We start from the raw sequence: 17,787 nt of genomic DNA, 5'->3' as shown, positions 1-17,787 counted from the left end.
TTCCTTGAGCCTGCACAAATTATAAATATAATTCAATCTTATTCTGAATCTCAAATGGGCTGGCTTGTGATCCAGAACATTCTACTGGGACCCGTGAATGCTAAAAACGGTAAGTAGATAATATAGGATAAAGATAAAAGTTCTAAAGTTTAATCTGTAGACAATTTTGGGCCATGGAAACTGTGGCCATAGTTACAACTTTTTAAGGCTAAGTGTAGTCATATGTCTGTCTGACTTAAATTAGCCATTCATCAAAGCTATTTTTAAATAAGCCATTCTTCAAAGGTCCATCGAAATGATAGTAACTGGCAACCTCTTTACTGACTGTCTCTAAAAGATGATGAAATTGGCCAAAGGCTGTTTACTTTGTAACCAAACACTATTGAATAGTTTCTAATGTGATTCTACTGTATTCCATTAAAGATAACTTTGCCAAATATGATAATTTCTATCCCTATACTTAAAAGGTTAAGCTATTCCAAACTAAACTCCAAAGTACCACGGAATGGAGAAAATTAGCACTCAATTAAAAATGTTATGTAAAAATTCCCAGTGCCAGGGTTTCTACTTTGCTGTTTCCCTGTCTCCAACAGCAGGCACTCATTTCAGCGTAAGGGACAAAGTGAAGTGGATCGTGTGATGTTAACTGCGTTGCTGTACAAACAACCCTAGTAGTCCCAGGAAACTCTGAGTTTTAGGTCAAATATTAATTTCATTCCATTACCATCCTACCCAGAGGCCAGAACTGCCTGCAGCCAGGACTATCATCTGAGGGCTGTTTGAGGCCTGGCTCCTGGCCATAGCTTGCCTCAGTTTCCTTTTCTGTAACATGGATATCGGACCCACCTCAGAGGGTTGTTGTGAGGTTAAAATGTATAAAGTGCTTGGAATGGGGTAAGCTCTATGAAGTGTCCACTACTGTTATTATCTTATGGGTTTCGGGAGCTTCAGTCAGTTATTCAAACCCTCAAGTCCTGAAATGAGTGGATTAGTGATCAAATATAACAATGCTTATATCACCAAACAAATTTCAGTGTTTTCTTCCAAAATGCAGAATCTTAGGTATGGAATGATCTAGTTTCTCAAACCAATGTTTTTTTTATTTTTTTTACTGTGATTTATGGTAACAACTACATATTTTATCATGACCCAGTGCACACATACTTATCGCCAAAGGGGAAAATATATCCCCAAGCCAAGAAATGGGAAAATTGTATGTTCTGCATATTTGTTTTCAGCTTGAAAAATTCACTCAGAGCAGCCTATTAAGTCAGAATTTGTTACTTGGTGCTCTGCTTTACTCTCCATCTGATACTAGACCATGCGTCCATACTAATTGTCCAACACAACTGTTGATGGATGAAACCCTGCTACTCTAATTATCAGCCAGAGGTATAACGTTGGCATTTGCTTCTTAGATGCATTTTTTTTTTCTGACTGATAGCAGGGCATGGACATCTCAGATCATCCTATTCCTGATAAAGCCCCGATGTTTCCATGACCTTGTAAAATGTAAAATACTATATTCTTCTTATTTAAAAGAAAACCAAATTAGCTGATTAGGTGAACATTCTGTTTCACAACTATATAATCTTTCCATCTCCATACCCTCTCAGAATGGATACATTATTTTATCACTTTATTGGTTTTCTCCAATAAATTGTTTTTCTCCAATAGCAAGTAAATGAATTCTTAAATATGCTGAAGATCAACTTAAGAAATTATGTTTTTAACAATATATATTATTTAAAAAGTTTCATAAAACACTATCTTCATTTAAGGGGCGGGCCGCGGTGGCTCAGCGGGCAAAGTGCTTGCCTGCTATGCCGGAGGACCTCGGTTCGATTCCCGGCCCCAGCCCATGTAACAAAAACAAAGAAACAAAATACAATAAAACAAGAAAATGTTTAAAGATGTTTCCCTTTCTTCCTTCCTTCCTTCCTTCTCTCTGTCTTTCCTTTAAAAAAAAAAAAAAGAAAAAACACTATCTTCATTTAATATATGAGACACATTCTGATATTTTACTTCTATTTCAATTCTTTAATAAAATACTGCGCATGGCCCACTACACTGCTTTCATGACCAGTAATAAGCTGAGAGTCACAACTGGAGAACAAGCACACTAAATCCCCACCCAAAAGACCATGAATTCATTATTTTTGAATGGATACTTAGAAGTGTGGGAAATAGCTTTAAATGTTTCTGGGGAGTTATATTTTAAAACTTTTGTCTTTGTACGACTAGGAAGACATATAAAATTGACCAAGAGTTGGTAGCAGCTTGCTAGCCTCTGAGGTAGAAAAAAGGGCCAAAGTGAGTTGTGCTCAAGAACAAAGGGGGCAGGCCCAGGAAGTTTCATGATTTGACAAGAGTTACATGAGTCAAGGAGTAGCAGAAACTACCAGAAGCACAGCTAGAGGGGACAGCACTCAAGAACTGGAAAGTTCAAGAGCAGACCAATGCAGAAGTCAAAAAAAGCAAATAAAAGTGCTGAGAAGGGCAAAACTACATGTCAAACATTTTATGGGAAAAGCCTGAGGCTCTTCTTACAGAACACAATAATCAAAGAAAAACTACAGTGGAAGGTTCTTCTGCAAAAGACTATATTGACCAGCTGCTCCATTTTTAAAAGCTTGACCCATTTTCAACTCTCCTAGAATCTAAATCAGTGTTCAGTCTCCAATAGGTCAAGGGATTGCATTTAAAGGCAAACAGCATTTAAAGGCAAACTGATTTTTTTACTATTTGTTATGAACTTCAATTTTGCTAGTTAGGAAGTTTACTCTGTTTTGTACAGTCTCAGGTATTAAAGTGTCACAAGGATATATTGTTAGTAAACTTTATGAAATGCTTTAAAATAATGTTTACCAAGTGTGGTAGTTAGGTTCAGATGTCAACTTGGTTAGGTGATAGAGCCCCATTTTTCTGTTTCTGTGGACTTAAATCATCAGTATGTGAAATTCATCTATGGCTGATTACATTTGCAGTTGGGTAAGGGGAGTGCCTTTCACAATGAGTGAGGTTTAATTTAATTAGTTGGAGGCTTGAAGGAGAGAGGTCAGAAGAGAGCTTAGCAGCTCAGCCCAAGCAGTTTAGCATACTTCATCTCAGCACTTTGCAGCTCAGCCCAGATGTGTGGAGATACAGAAAGGAATCACCGTGGGGAAAGCCACTGGAACCCAGAAGCCAGGAAAGAAGGCCAGCAGTTATTATCAGGTGCCTTCCCATGTGAACCTCAGATGAAAGTAGCTGTCTTTCCTCTGAAGAACTATAAATTTGTAACTAAATAAATCCCCTTATTAACAGCTGATTCATCTCTGCTGTGTTGCTTTCTGGCAGCTTTAGCAAACTAAAACACCCAGTGTATTACATCTACATTTGAAGATATTAAGCTTTACAACTGAATAATTTATTTAATAATTAAATAACATCATGTAATAATAGTGATAACTACAATTTATTGAGGCAAGGAGCTTACACAACTATGTCTAATCAGAGACAAAGGAACTATGACACACAAAAGTTAACTGACCCACTGAAGGTCCCAAAACTAACACATGGCAGAGATGGGAGTCAAGACCAGGTATTTTGGCTCCAGAATCTGTATTCTTAACCACTACACTAATGTAAGTAAAATAAATAAAAAGAAAACCAATCCCAGCTAAACTTAGCAAAGTCAAAGAGCAAAGTCTCAGCCCATGAAATAAGTGAGAACACCTTCAAAGCAGCAACTACTTAGCTGACAGTTTAACTCTCAACAATAATGAAAGAAATGTGCTGAACAATTTTCAATGTACTGAAAAAAAGTAATTGCCAATCTTAAATTCTCTACCCCATAAAAATATATTTTACAAGTGAATGCAAAATAGACATTTATCAGGAAAACAAGAATTGAGTGTTAGCCACCAGATTTTCTCACCCAAGGAAATTCAAAAGGATGTACTTTAACAAAAAGGAAGTGATCCTGAATGGAATGTCTAAAATTCAAGAGGGTGTAAAGAACAAACAAAATGGGATATATGAATTCTAAAGAAGACATTTCTTGTATAGAAGAATAAAAATAATAATGTATTTTGGAATAAAAAAGAAAATGTACATTATCATATAAGTTATTAGGGGGGTAAAGATAACCATTAGCTTTAGATTTTGATACATGAAGTATGTATGTTGTCTTGAATGTTACACTAAAACCAAAGAAACCAAAGAAACAGATTGTAAAATTTCCAAACCCATAAAGGTAAAAAGGCAAAGATAAAAATAATCAATCCAAAAGATGATAAGAAAGAAGAAAAAACAGAACTGCTGAGGCAAATAGAAACACAAAATAAGATAGTAGATTTAAACCCAAATATATTAGTAATTACGTTAAATATAACTGGATTAAATTCTCCGGGTAAAAAACAAATATGGTTAGACTGTATTTAAAAATATCAAACACACGCTGTTTATAAGAAAACTTAAACTTTAAATCTCAATGGGAAATCTAGCTCTATAATAATATTACGTACCATAGGTTCTGTTTCTGTCGGTGGTCTCTCCAGGGGTGGGATGTACCACTGAAAACAGAGTTCTTTGTTTAAAGCTTGTATTGCCGTATCAGGCGACATGTCATCAATGCAAGAGGTGCTGTCCGTGAACTTTAAAGATAATTTGGAGTGCAGAGAACCTTCATGCCCTAACTAGAGAACAAACAACAAAAAACATCGGTGTAATTACCGGTAATGCTACAGGAGACATTGAAAACAAATTAATTGGTAATATTGGAAAATGTGGTAATTATCTCAGCTTGTTTATAGAGGTAGATCTCAAAACTGTCCCTGGATTTCCACAGACAAGATTCTCCTGCAGCAGAAATATGCTTCAAAGCCAAGCGGACTCAGCAAATATCTCCCACTTGGGTGAAGCTGTCAAGGGAAAAATGCTGATTATATCATTTCAGCCTCAAGGTCCCCAGTGTTTCTACGAACATCAATATATTTCTGGTTTATTCACTGGTGAATATGCTGAGGGTGTGGTCATAATTTATCATTTATTTTCTAATAGCACTCTTATTTGCAGTGTTATATGCAAAAATGAGAGAGTTTTTGCCCTAAAGGATTAAAATCCATTGTTTCTCTTCCATCTGGGTCTTCAAATGAATGGGGCTGTTTTGTAAATTCAATCTGTGGTGACTCTGGGCCCAGCGTCTTTTATGGAACTTGGTCGCTGAATCAGGATTCTTCAAGAAGCATAAATGTGTAGAATGCAATCGGCACTGTCATAAATAATCTACTTGGCTGTTTAAGGTAATTAAAATAGTAAAGCACGGTTACAAACTATCAACTAAAATAACAGACCAGCCAGAGAAATAAGTGACACAATACCTCAAGTTTGAAAAGCACCTTCTATGGGGTGCAAACTACTCTCAAAATTAACTTCCTGTAACTCCCTAAATTAAAGCATGGTAACTGAGAAGCAGTTCCTCGAACACACTCTTTTTGATGCCAAAAGCATCTCAAGATTTGGTAATGAAGAGGAGCATGTCAATGGCCAAAAATAAATGCCTGGTATTTCTGTAACCCTGTCTCCCTTTTATTATTTCTGGGCCTATTCAAAATGTGATAGAAGACTGTCAATTCAAGTTTTCAAAATAAAATAAAAAGGGAAATAAAGACATTGACCTTTTGAGTTGTCCACTGATACAAGGAAAAATGTCTTGACTGAAAGCTAATGTTAAATGCGAAAATTTTTTCAGAAATGTCTACAGACTGTCATAAAAAGATATTACAATGGCAGAATCTTCATTTATTAGCCCTATGATGCTTACAGTATGAACCAAATGTATAATAAGCAAGACTCCTAAGATTTAATAATCATTTAAAATGCCAAATTAAGAATAATGCTGTGTTAGGCAGTTCACAAAATTCAGGAGAAAAAATTCTCATATACTTCTTTTTCATATCTTTCCACTTTCAAAGGTTTTGACAACTATTTTAACAAAGAATTCATATTTTATTACTACCTAAGTGGAGAGAAACAAAAAGCAAATATCTTTTGTGGACAGATGCACTGTTTATTAACACAGTCGTCTAATAAGCAGTAAATTGTAACAGAAGTCAGTTATCAAAACAGGCCTTTGACTTTCCATTTTCTTTTTTAAATAAAACACAGTATCTAGTTGCTAAGGGGATCAATTACATACTAATTGATGGACTATACACTGAGTACTTTTAATGTGTTTGCTTTATTCTTTGATTGAAATGAAATGACAGATCTACCAGGAGAACTGTAGTAATTCCCAATTCTATAAACAACACACTACTCTGCACTAACTAGTCAAACACATCGCTCTGACCTTACACCAAAGTTTCATAGGCACGCAGTCTAAGCACACATAACCCAGCATTGCACACAATTTTAATCGCATCCTTTTGCGGAATTTTTAACGTCATTTGTTTGGCACCTTTGTTTTTCCATCACAAAGTCTCAATAGACTTGACGGCATGCAGACGCACAACTGACCGAGCACAACTACGTAGCAGTGATCACTCTGGAAAGGCATCTACTTCTTTATAGGGGAAAAGCAGGTTTGAGCATCAAATGATGGGAAGAGTTTGATTGAAATAGTCTCCTGAGCGATTAAAGGCTCAAAAATGTTATTATAAAAATCAACGAGGCTTGGAGTTGAAAAAAAATTCTAAAAAGCCTCATGCTCATTAGCTGTCTAGCACGGTGAAGCGAGCACATGATTACATGGCGTGCACCTGTCAGGCAACGACAGTGATCTCCAGAGCTGATTATCCTGGGAAGGTGTTATACTAATTATATCAAAAAAGAGCAAACAGGGGGAAACAATTCTTCGATAACACAGCTGTCATGGGAAGTGTCACATGCATCTACAACGCATTCAGGATTGTGCATTTGGACCATCACCCTTAGGAAGTGGGTAAGAGAGGGTGCCCATTACACTGCAATACACAAGCACAGCTCCTTTCTGAGCAGCATTTCAGAAGTCACACATCATAGTTTCCAAACTTTTATAAAATATCCATAAGAATAGACCCATCAAAACTATTGTTCCCAAACTTCCTCACCCCGTCCCCTACTCTAAAACACCTGAAGCAAGGGGGAACACATGGTGGTGAGCCTCAGAAGCGTCCTGGGTTTGGGGGTGGGGGAGGGGTGAATCCGAATCTGGGGTTGGATGGAAACAATTCCAGTGCCCTCCGACGGTTTCCTTCCATTTGGAGGACCAGATGTTATCATTACATTCCTGATCTTTCTACTTCTTCCCTCATTCTTCTCCTTGGAGAAATTACTTGATTAGTGAATTTAGGAAAAAGGAATTTGGGGCATGCATGGTTCTGCCCCTTCTTCTTGGGAAGGAACTGTTTGCAGGGGGTGAACATTCGCTGCCCCTGGACAGATTTTAAGGGGCTGCCCCAACATGAAGGGCCTGTTGTGAGCCAATGAATACCTGTGGCTTGGACTGGGAGATCTGTCTTCTTCAGTATTCATAACTAGGAAGACCATTTGCCAGAAAAACCCTATAATACCAACCTTATGACTCATAAAGGTGTCTATTTTGTAATACCAATCTGTCTTCTTTTATTTCTCAAATGATTTAGAATCTGGGTGTGGAATAGGGGTGCTGAGTATGGGCATCTCCTAATACCCCGGATCTGAGAAGGGGTCAGGGGGAAGTGATTTGAGAAATCCTCCTGTATGATTCCAATACCCTGTCCTAGGAGCAACCTTACAACCTCAACTGAGGTGCACTGAATTTTAAAAAATTCCTTGATGAATCTTTCCACTACTTTTTAATAAAAATTCACAATACCAGTCACCTGCCTCTTCTTAGTGGAAGGGCAGGGAATGTTAATAAGAGTGACATTTTAAAATTTATTATTATCCATTTAAAACACAAGGCTGCAATAGTTTGGTAGGACAAGACGAGTGAGGGTTCCCATACTGGAACAAGTCACATTTTCTTGTCACTTCTCTGGGAATAGAAGTGGCAATAGAAACATGGTCATGTCCAGTATGGCCAAGTCTATAAGGAAAGATTACAGAGCTACAAGTTGAAATCCAAAGTCGAACCAATTCAAAATAAATTAGTGCCTTTTTCTAGTTTCCAAAACATTCTATGCAAATGGGTTGATTTATTCATTTCACAAATATCTGAATGAGAAACTAAAATATGCTATGTCCACATGAGTTTTCTACCAGAATCTCAAACTCTGTACCTACAAAGCAGAACATATCAGCGTCTTCCTAAAACCTGGTGTCCTCCTGCCTCCCCTCCATCTCTTAATGGTGTCACCATCCCCCACGGGCAATCAGGTTCCCAATGGTGAGCTTCCCTCTACTTCCCTCCAAAAGATCACTGTTTCGCTTCTTTGTTCTTTTTCAATTTTACTTAAGCAATATATTTTATATCTTCTCTTCCTTCCCATTCCTGCAGTTATAAATTTCAAGACTTCTTCATCTCTCTTATGAATAATTCTCTTTAATCTATCCCTTTCCAATCAGCCCATACACTATTGGTATCATATTAAAATATGAAACATTACATTTAAAATTTCTCATTCCTTCTCCTTTTATTAACCCTGTCATTTTCTCTTAAAAAGCATCTCTGAAATAGTGTAGTTTTCTGTTGTCCTGTTTTTCTACGACTATGTCAAGGCTACGTACAGGAACTTTGCCTTACCTGCCGTCTTTCTCAAACAATTAAGTGTCTGGCATGTTGGAGATTTCAACATATGTTTGCTTTTTTAATAAAACCCTTTAATGCTCCAACTCATCAATTTTGGAAGTTCACTGAAACACTATTATTATTCACAACCTGGAAGCTTTAATTTGGTAAACATCTTTACTTACACTCCTCTTTTTATGTCTCTTCGATAGGTACCTTAAAAGAAGTTTCTATAATATATATTTTGGGAAAGCCTGTCCAATTTAATAATACTGTTCAAAAGTAAAAAAAAAAAAAAAAAACTCAAAATTTTATTTCATTTAAAAATTTACCTCTATTGTTTATTCATGTTCACAGTTGTAAAAAGTCCATTCAATAAATGATTCTTACTATACATTTAAAACCAAAGTATAGAAATTGTGTGTGTATTTAGAAATTCTCAGGTTAGTTTTCTTACAGGATAATAATATTGAAATTTGTGTAACTTCTTTGTAAAATGGCTGCCTGAGAAATGCTATTTGCTGTGGGGATATAGAAAATTTCATGACATTTTGAAGGTCTATGAGGACAACCTATAATATATGAAATATGAACTGTCCTAAAACTCCAAAATGTCTGGTTGACCTATCTGTATGCTAAAGTAGAAATGAACCCTCCTCCGACCTCTCAAGGAACTAGAAATCTTTGTGCCAAAATTGGGGTTAATATGCTTCCTTCTGAAATCTAAGAATGATTCAAAGAAGTTTTAGATAAACATTTAATGTTTAAAAACTTTACCTTGGTTGATGAGTTGTGTAAGACTTTTTCTGAAAGAGGTGGGTTTTCCAGTCCTTGAAAAAGTTCTTTTGGAAATTTTTCAATACAAGAGGAAGAATACAGCTGTAGGAACTTTTTAAGGAAAAAATGTATTTCTCTTTGGCGCAAAATCAATCCAGAGTTGAAAAGGGAAGTGAGGAGTGTATCATCTGGCAAAGAAATTCCAGATCCTGGTTTTGCAGATGCTTCAGAAAGAAAAATACCTTAATTTAGAGTCATCTTAGATAGCAGAAAGGTCTCTCCAGATTGTTGGCATTCACTTACTAATTGCTTCACCCCTGTATCCCACCCTCAGCTGAGGGCAGCCAATGGGGTCTCTCCACTTTTAGAGCTCACCCATTAATAGAATTGCTTCTTGCCACAGGAAGGAAAGAAAATCCCAGAGCATGTGAGAGTATTGTTTCAGGTTCCAAGGTTTAACAATGGTGCCAGGCATTCTGTCTAGCTGTCTTATATGGGTCTACCCCAAAAGAGACCCTTAAACAAGACGCTGGATGCAAGGAATTTATTTGAAAAGTGATCTCAGGATGCACAAGTGGGAGAATACACAAAGTCTGACAGGGAAAAGGAAAGAGACACAAAGCGTGAGTTAAGGTAAGGACCACTGTAAGGCAATGAGGGTTAATCCCAGTGGGTACATTGAAAATAAAAACAGGTAAAAAGGAATGGGGAAACTGTTGTGTGTATCTTCTAGCTCCCTATCTCATTAGTTGGAGATCACTTGCAAGAGTGTGGAATTCCCGGCATTTCGGGGCAGCCCTGCTGGTGGGTTGGGCAATCTGCAGTAGCTTCAGAGGAAGCCCGCTGGCAGAAAAGCAGAACAAATAAACGTAATGTGAGATGAGAAGTCTCAGTATTTGAGTTCAGAGGTGAGAAAGGCATCAAGAGAATCTGCTTCATTGCCTAATAGCCACCAAAATTCCCTTGTTTTTGCCCCCACCGTGATGCATCTTTTACGCCTGACACCCTTGAGTGCCTGTTTTCCACACTGCTAACTCGTGAAAATTGTGCTTAGGCTATGGCTCAGCCCTTTGCCCTCCCAGCGTCTCTGTCACTGGTCCTGATATGGGTCAAGCTATTGTCTGACTATGTGCACTGGTGCACCAATTTCATGGGCACAGTTGCATGTCTATCCTCACAAAGTCACAAGAGGGATCAACATGAAGCCAATTATATCATTTTTATTGGATATTCTTTAGCCAGCATCAGTGATAAAAACTTCATGGAGTTAAATCTCCTATCTAAAGCCACACATTAAGTGGGCCACTGTGGCTCAGCAGGCAGAGTTCTTGCATGCCATGCCGTAGACCCACCGGCTCAGTTCCCAGTGCCTGCCCAAGCAAAAAAAAATTCTTGATACCAGAACACTCTTCTTAAGGCCAATATTTCATCTTGTTCACTTTATAAGTTGTCACATTGTGATCACTCTGGTTCTTTTTTTTGAGCCATGAACCACTTTGGCAGTCTTACGAAGGCTCTGGAACCCTTCTTTTTACAACACTTTTAAATACGTGAAATAAAATATGAGGAATTTCAAAGAAGACCAATTACATTGAAATATTACTATCCAAAAGTTAGTAATATCCCAGGTTAAGAATCCCTGAATTTTTCATCTTCTCATGAGAGTACATTCAGAAAGATTTCAAAAGTGTTGTATAGTTTTAAGTAAGAAGCAAGACTTAAACAGGACTAGAAAATATTTCCTATTTAACTCACACAGACCTACCCAGCAGTTTGCTCATATTGTTAATTCTTTGCAGGTGAATATAGTAGCGCAGTAGAAGGATCCATGTAATATCCACTTTGGTCTGAGGCATTTTTTTAGCATCTGGAGTCTCACATGTGTCATCATTTTGGTATGAAAACGTACAGCCAGTAGGGAAGTCAAATTGGTAGTCATCTGAAAGTTAAAACACTTTTTGTTACAAATGTTAGACTTTCCATGAAACATGAACCCTTATGAACAACAACAACAACAAAATACAACCCATGAAGGAAAAGACTGATACATGGGGCTATCTTCTATTTTTGAAATTGTATAAAAAAAGACACTAAATGCAAATTAAATACCAAACCACATTCTGAGAGAAGATATTTGTATCACATATGAATGGCAAAAGATTACTTTTCCCTAATATGTGAAAAGACCTCCCACAAATCAATAAGAAAAGTCAAACAATCCAACAGAGAAGTGGGCAAAGAATTTCAACAGCCAACTTCTAGAAATGGAAACCCAAAAGGCCAAAACTTTTCATGCCTTTAAAAATCAGGGAAATACAAATTAAAATAAGATACCATTTTAAATCCATTTGGAGTTGACAGATTAACATCTGAAAATAATAATGGTTGCTATAAAAGGGAAGGAATTCTCATATACTTCTTGGGAGAGCAACTTTTTGGGAAAAAAATTTGGCAGGATCTCATGAAATGAAAGGTGCAGAAACTCACTGGTACTCGTGTAGCAGGAGTCTTGCACAAACTTTTTCATGACAGCCTTTGCGCTACAAACAATAGAAACTTGATGAAATAAGAATGGAACCTTGGAAAACTAAACAGAGATCTAACCATTTTATGGAACTTAAAGTGAATGAACTAGATTTATGGGGATGAAGGACTTTCTTTTTTCACTCAAAATTGTGCTTTTAAAAGTCATCCAAGCTGATGCATATAGCTGTAATTTATTGACTTTTCATCACTATATTGTATTCCATTATATGAATATACCACAATTTATTTTTCCACTCTAATGTTGGCAGATGGATGAATTGTTTCTAGTTTTTGTTTGTTTTGTTCTTGTCTTTTGTTATTACAAACAATGTTGTTATGAATAATTGAGTACATAGTGTCTGGTGCATATGTGCACAAATTACCTGGAAGTGGAATTCCTAGGTTGTCCTAGTTCAGAAGCCTTTGACTAATCATGCCTTCTGCTCTTTCATATCAGTTTTAGAATGAATTTGTCAATTTCCACAAAATAAAATCTACTGAATTTGTTACTGAAATCTATAAATCATTTTGAGAAGATGGCATCCTGCAAATTTTTTGTTTTATAGCTTTTGCTAGATTAATCTCTACATACCTACACTTTTTATAGTTATTGTAAATTATATCATTTAAAAATGTGTTATCTGTTTGAGGTGTATAAAAAATAACATCTTACATCCAACAATCTTGCTAAATGTTCTCATTGCTTATAGTTTTAGGGAACTGGGTGTTGGGATAATCTGTAGTTAATGACAGCTTTTTTCCTTCTTTCTCATTTCTCCTTTTTTAAAATTTCTTTTCCTTTTATTACTGTGCAGGGTAGGGACCCCATAACAATTTAAAATAGAAGTGGTGATAGCAATCTTACTCCTGCTTTTAAAGGTAATAGTTTTAGCATTTGAATATTGAGTATGATATGTGTGTAGTAGGGTTATTTTTTTCACCCAGTTATAATTTTTTCAAGTTTAGGAAATCCCTTTTACTTCCTAGTTTTAAAATCATGAATTGTCGTTGAATTTCATTAAATTTTTCCGCACCTATTTGAGATGATTACTATTTTTATCTTTTAATCTGTTAAGGTAGTTATTTAGCTTAATGGATTTTCTAACATTGAATTTTATTTACACTCCTGGAAATAATGCAACTTAACCTGATGTATCTTGCAATATGCCATTTACTTTGTTCAAAGCCATACATTTACATGATGAAAGACAAAATTTGCTCTCCCTGCAGGCAAACATTTTATCCATCTCTGTTGTATGTCTTCTAATGGTTAGTTATAGCTCTTAAAATAATTTCCTCATAGCATTTTTCCTGAATCATCAGTTTTAGAAAATATACCTATTGTCTTTCTTCTGTGACAGATGGTGAATTAGCTCACACAACCACTCTTCTTCATTTCAAAATTTTTACACTGGTATCACCATTTATAGTTCACCTATTATTTCTCTATAACTATATATGATGTTCTAAATATCCTTTCCTCTAGTTCCGCCAAATATTGACAATATCTCTTGATGTCTTACTTTGTAATCAATGGTATTTACATCCATTCATTTCCTTCACTTGCTCAGCCACACCTTTAATTTTATATTTTCAAAGGGATTAATACCTATACTATTTTCTTATAATACACCCTTCTTTGCTTTGACTATAAGTTGAAAAGCAATAATAATGCTTGTCATTATTGTTGTAAAAGTATTCTTCACTACAATATGACTAAACTTTTTTTATAAAAATCAGATGTCACAATCTTGTGACCTGCCAAAATAAAATTCTTATCAGGATTATTTTTACTTAGACCAGTTTCTCAACATTATATCATATTCTAATTTGCTTCATATATGGATCATGAAGTTATTGAAGAATATTTTTCCCTAGAATTTCTAAATGCTTTCCTTAAGAGAAGCATTATTTGCTTTCTCCACTATATTCCTAATATCTTCTAGCTTTTTCATCATTCTTTGTACTGCCTAGACTACATTCATGCTTTCTGAAGACAATCTTGAGATCACAATTTGTAGTGAAGTATTTCTAGGCCACTTCATCGTTGTCAACCTTAAGCATTTCTTTCATTCCCCCCACCCATCTTACATTTAGTTTCTTTGTCTATAACCTGTGTGCTGGCATACATTCTCTTTTACACACAAAGTCAGCAAGGTAAATCATTTGAGTCCTTTCAAGGCCTTAGCACCTGATTAATTGTTTAGCTACATATATGGCTTTGATTGAAACTCATTTTCCCTTAAAACTTTTAAATCCTTTTTCTACTGCTTTCTAACATGCATTTTTGCTGGTGAGAAGTTGATGCCAGCCGTCTTCCTATTTCTTTGTACCTGACCTGCACTTGCCCCCTCAAAAATATCTTTTAATGAACTCCTCATTATCCATGATGATTTAAATTTTTGCTTTTGTTTCTAGGTATTTTTTTCATTCATGCTGCTTGGAACAAGGCAGGCCATTTCAACATAAAGGCCTATCTCTCCCTGTATCCCTGTGAAATATTTTTGTATTTATTTCTGTGATGACTGTCTCCTATCCATTATCTCCCTTTTTTAAATCCTGAATATCTATTAGTGAAAGCTCAAACCTTCTTTGCTGAGCCTCTCTCTCTCATTTCCCTGTGTGTGTATATGTGTGTATGTATATTAGTGTTGCTGCAAAGACACAAAAATAAACAAAAGATTAGGAGAGAGCCCAGAAACAGATTCTTATATGTCAGGACACTTGATTTAGTACAGAGGTGACTCTGCAGTGCTGGAAAGAAGGGTGGTCTTTTCAGTAAATGTTTCTGGGTTAACTGTATATCCATATGAAAAAAAATTAATACTGACTTCAGCTTCACACTGTACACTAGAATAGATTTCAGGTGAATTGCAGATATAAATAACTGTGAAAGGCAAAACAAATAAAGTGGGCAACATATGAGGATATCTTTATGATTTTTCATGAGAAGATATTTCTAAAACAAACACAAAAATCACAAAGCATAAAATAAAATATTTATAAATTGGGCAATGTTAAAATTAAGAATTTCAGATAATCAAAGGATACCATTAGTACAGTGAAAAGAGTCCACAGAGTGGGATAAGATATTTGCAATACATGTAATCTATAAAGAGGTTTTATCCAGAATACATAAAGAACTCCTTTATATATAGACAACTCCAAGGTAAAATGGGCACGATTCTTAAAATAAGCAGTCCCCACAAAGGACTATGCAAAACCCAATAAACTATATGTAAAAGTTCTCTGCTTCATTAGTAAATAATTAAAAATTTAAATTAAAATCACTTTGAAGAATATGACAGTACCTCCTAAAGTTAAAAACAAGTAACCCATATGACTCACAAATTCCATTTCTTGGTATATATATATATATTATACATATTTATAAAAATGGCATGTACAATATAATCATAACAGCATTATTCATGATGACCCCAAACTGGAAATAACCCAGATGTTTATCAATGGTAGAAAGGACAATAAATTGTGCTACTATACCCATCAAAAGGATGACTCACGCAAAAATAGTTTTGAACAAAAGAAACTAGGCAAAAATAAATAAATAAAACTATTATTTATTTATGCAAAGCTTAAAAGTTGGCAAAACTAATCTATTTAGTTAGAAATCAGGGGGATGTTTACAGGAAGTGGGAGGGGGCATGAGGTAGAACTCTGGGGTTTTGGTTATGTTTTATTTTTTTGATCTAGTGATGTCTATAAGAACGTTTCATTTGTGATAATCAATCAAGCCGTTTCTTCATGGTTTGTGTTCTCTTCTGTATTTATATCATACTACAATAAATCACTTATTTTCAAAAAGTTTTGTGGTGATTTCCAGCTTAAAGATGTTGGTATAATAATCCCCTTCTTCTCCTGGAAATTATTTCAGAACAACACAATACAAAAACACAAATTCTCTTTTCAATGAGTCAAAGAACTAAAAGACCCAAACACAAATGCAGTGGTGCCCCAAATGGTGCCATCAAGTTGTCATCAAATAGAGGGTACAAAGAAGGAGGGAGAGAGACGATACTGGGATGTAAATCTCAGAAAGAATTAGTATTCTGGATGGTGCAATGTATATTTTTGAGTACTACAATGGGACCATTTAAGTTGAGGCATCACTTTGTTGACAGTTTAAAGGAAAAGGAATACAAGACTTTATTTTTTTATTATTATTTTTTTCTTTTTTTTTTTTTTACATGGGTAGGCACCCGGAATCGAACCTGGGTCCTCGGGAATGGCAGGCAAGCATTCTTACCTGCTGAGCCACCATGGCCCACCCAGGAATAGAAGACTTTAAATGTATATGTGATAGTTCTTTAAAAAGCAAAAACTTACTGGTTACAGCTTTTTAAACTAAAAATGAAAAAGCCAGGGAAACATTATACAGAGTAAGTTATGAAATTGTACCGGCTAGAGAAACACAAACAAAAGCTTAGAGATTAATAAAGCCTTATACAGTTAACACTGTTGAATGTACATCTTGAAATCGAACCCCTAAATCTCCTATTGGCAATAATCTCCATTAGGTGAAAAGTCAGTAAATGGAATCACGGCCTTTGCAACAAAAAACTAACTTGTTGGACTAAAGACTTGGCAGTAAATATGAAGATTAAGTTAACATCTCATTCTGCAGAATTGCACTTTTGCCTTACAAATGAGCAAATCTATAGCCATGGAGAGACGCAGTTTTGCTTCTATTTGTCTAATAATATTAGCACCAATTATTCTTAGAAAAAGATCTTCTCTTACGTGACTGACTGGCAATAGTACAAGTGATGCTGAGACACTCAAAGTGTTAAATAACTTTTCTGAATTCATGGTTTGTCCTGGAACAACTGTCTTGACATTTGCACTGATGGTGCAAAAGCAGTGACAAGGAAAATTACTAGTGCCTTACCATGAATCTAGGAAGGTAGTGGCACCAACTATGCTACTGGTCCTTGGATTCTTCATTTCCATGCACTGAGTAAAATAAATGAGTGAATGGATTAAAATGCCTGTTTCACTTAAGAAGATACAGCAAATTAATGTTTTAAGGTTAAAGAGTATGAAAAGTTCAATAGTATATTTTAGATTAATTCTACTCTGGAACCAACCTTTAAGAAACTACCACTTGTCCAGTTTAGGTTTCATATCAAAGAAGAATATAAAAAATTATTTGAAAAGGTTTTTAAAATGTTCTTCCTTTTCCAACTGTATATCTGTATGGGGCAGGGATATTTTGATATAGTTCAACCAAAACAATATATTGCAATAGATTGCAGAAGTAGATATGAGACTCCAACTATCTTTCATTAAGCTAGGCATTAAAGAGATTTTATAAAATGTTAAAGGATGTTATTCTTCTCAGTACATCTTTTTTGCTTTCGAAAATAGAGTTATTTTTCATAATAACTTGTTAATTAAGCTTCCATGTAATAGCTTTAGTTTTTTAATTAATTAAATATAATTAAAAATTTTTCAGTTTCAATTTCTAACATAACTTTGATTCTTCTATGGTAATAGACTTGCCTAGATTTTTTAATCTAATCTGTACTAAGTTTGGGTAAATTGTAAATTATATTTTTCAAGAAACATAAATTTATATATAATTTTATATATAATTATCAAATTTATTTGCTTGAAAGTAAGCCGAAAAAAAAATCTATTCTATTTTGTCTATATCAGCTATCATGTTTTTCTTATTTTCCGTTGTTTCTTTCTCCATAATTAAGTTTTCTAAAAAAGCTGTTAACAGTTTATTGTTTTTTTCCCCAAAGAATAACTTTTGCTTTTACTGATTTTGTTTTCTAATTTAT

At 35.2% G+C, this 17,787-nt stretch overlaps 1 protein-coding gene across 1 annotated transcript in view; it reads right to left on the bottom strand.

Annotated features, from left to right (window-relative positions):
- The window catches only part of CFAP54 (cilia and flagella associated protein 54), a 335,670-nt gene that overhangs the window by 52,521 nt on the left and 265,362 nt on the right, over positions 1–17,787 (bottom strand). The window contains exons 62-64 of the mRNA XM_077111714.1: positions 11,217–11,390; positions 9,452–9,675; positions 4,509–4,679 (exon numbers count right to left, since the gene is read on the bottom strand). Of these exons, the coding sequence (XP_076967829.1) occupies positions 4,509–4,679; positions 9,452–9,675; positions 11,217–11,390 (569 nt within the window). The remainder of the gene's footprint in view (positions 1–4,508; positions 4,680–9,451; positions 9,676–11,216; positions 11,391–17,787) is intronic.

Source organism: Tamandua tetradactyla, chromosome 7 (assembly GCF_023851605.1).
Source record: "Tamandua tetradactyla isolate mTamTet1 chromosome 7, mTamTet1.pri, whole genome shotgun sequence".
NCBI lineage: Eukaryota > Metazoa > Chordata > Mammalia > Pilosa > Myrmecophagidae > Tamandua > Tamandua tetradactyla.
The sequence above is the reverse complement of the archived record's forward strand: the minus strand, read 5'-3'. Positions and strand labels throughout refer to the sequence as shown.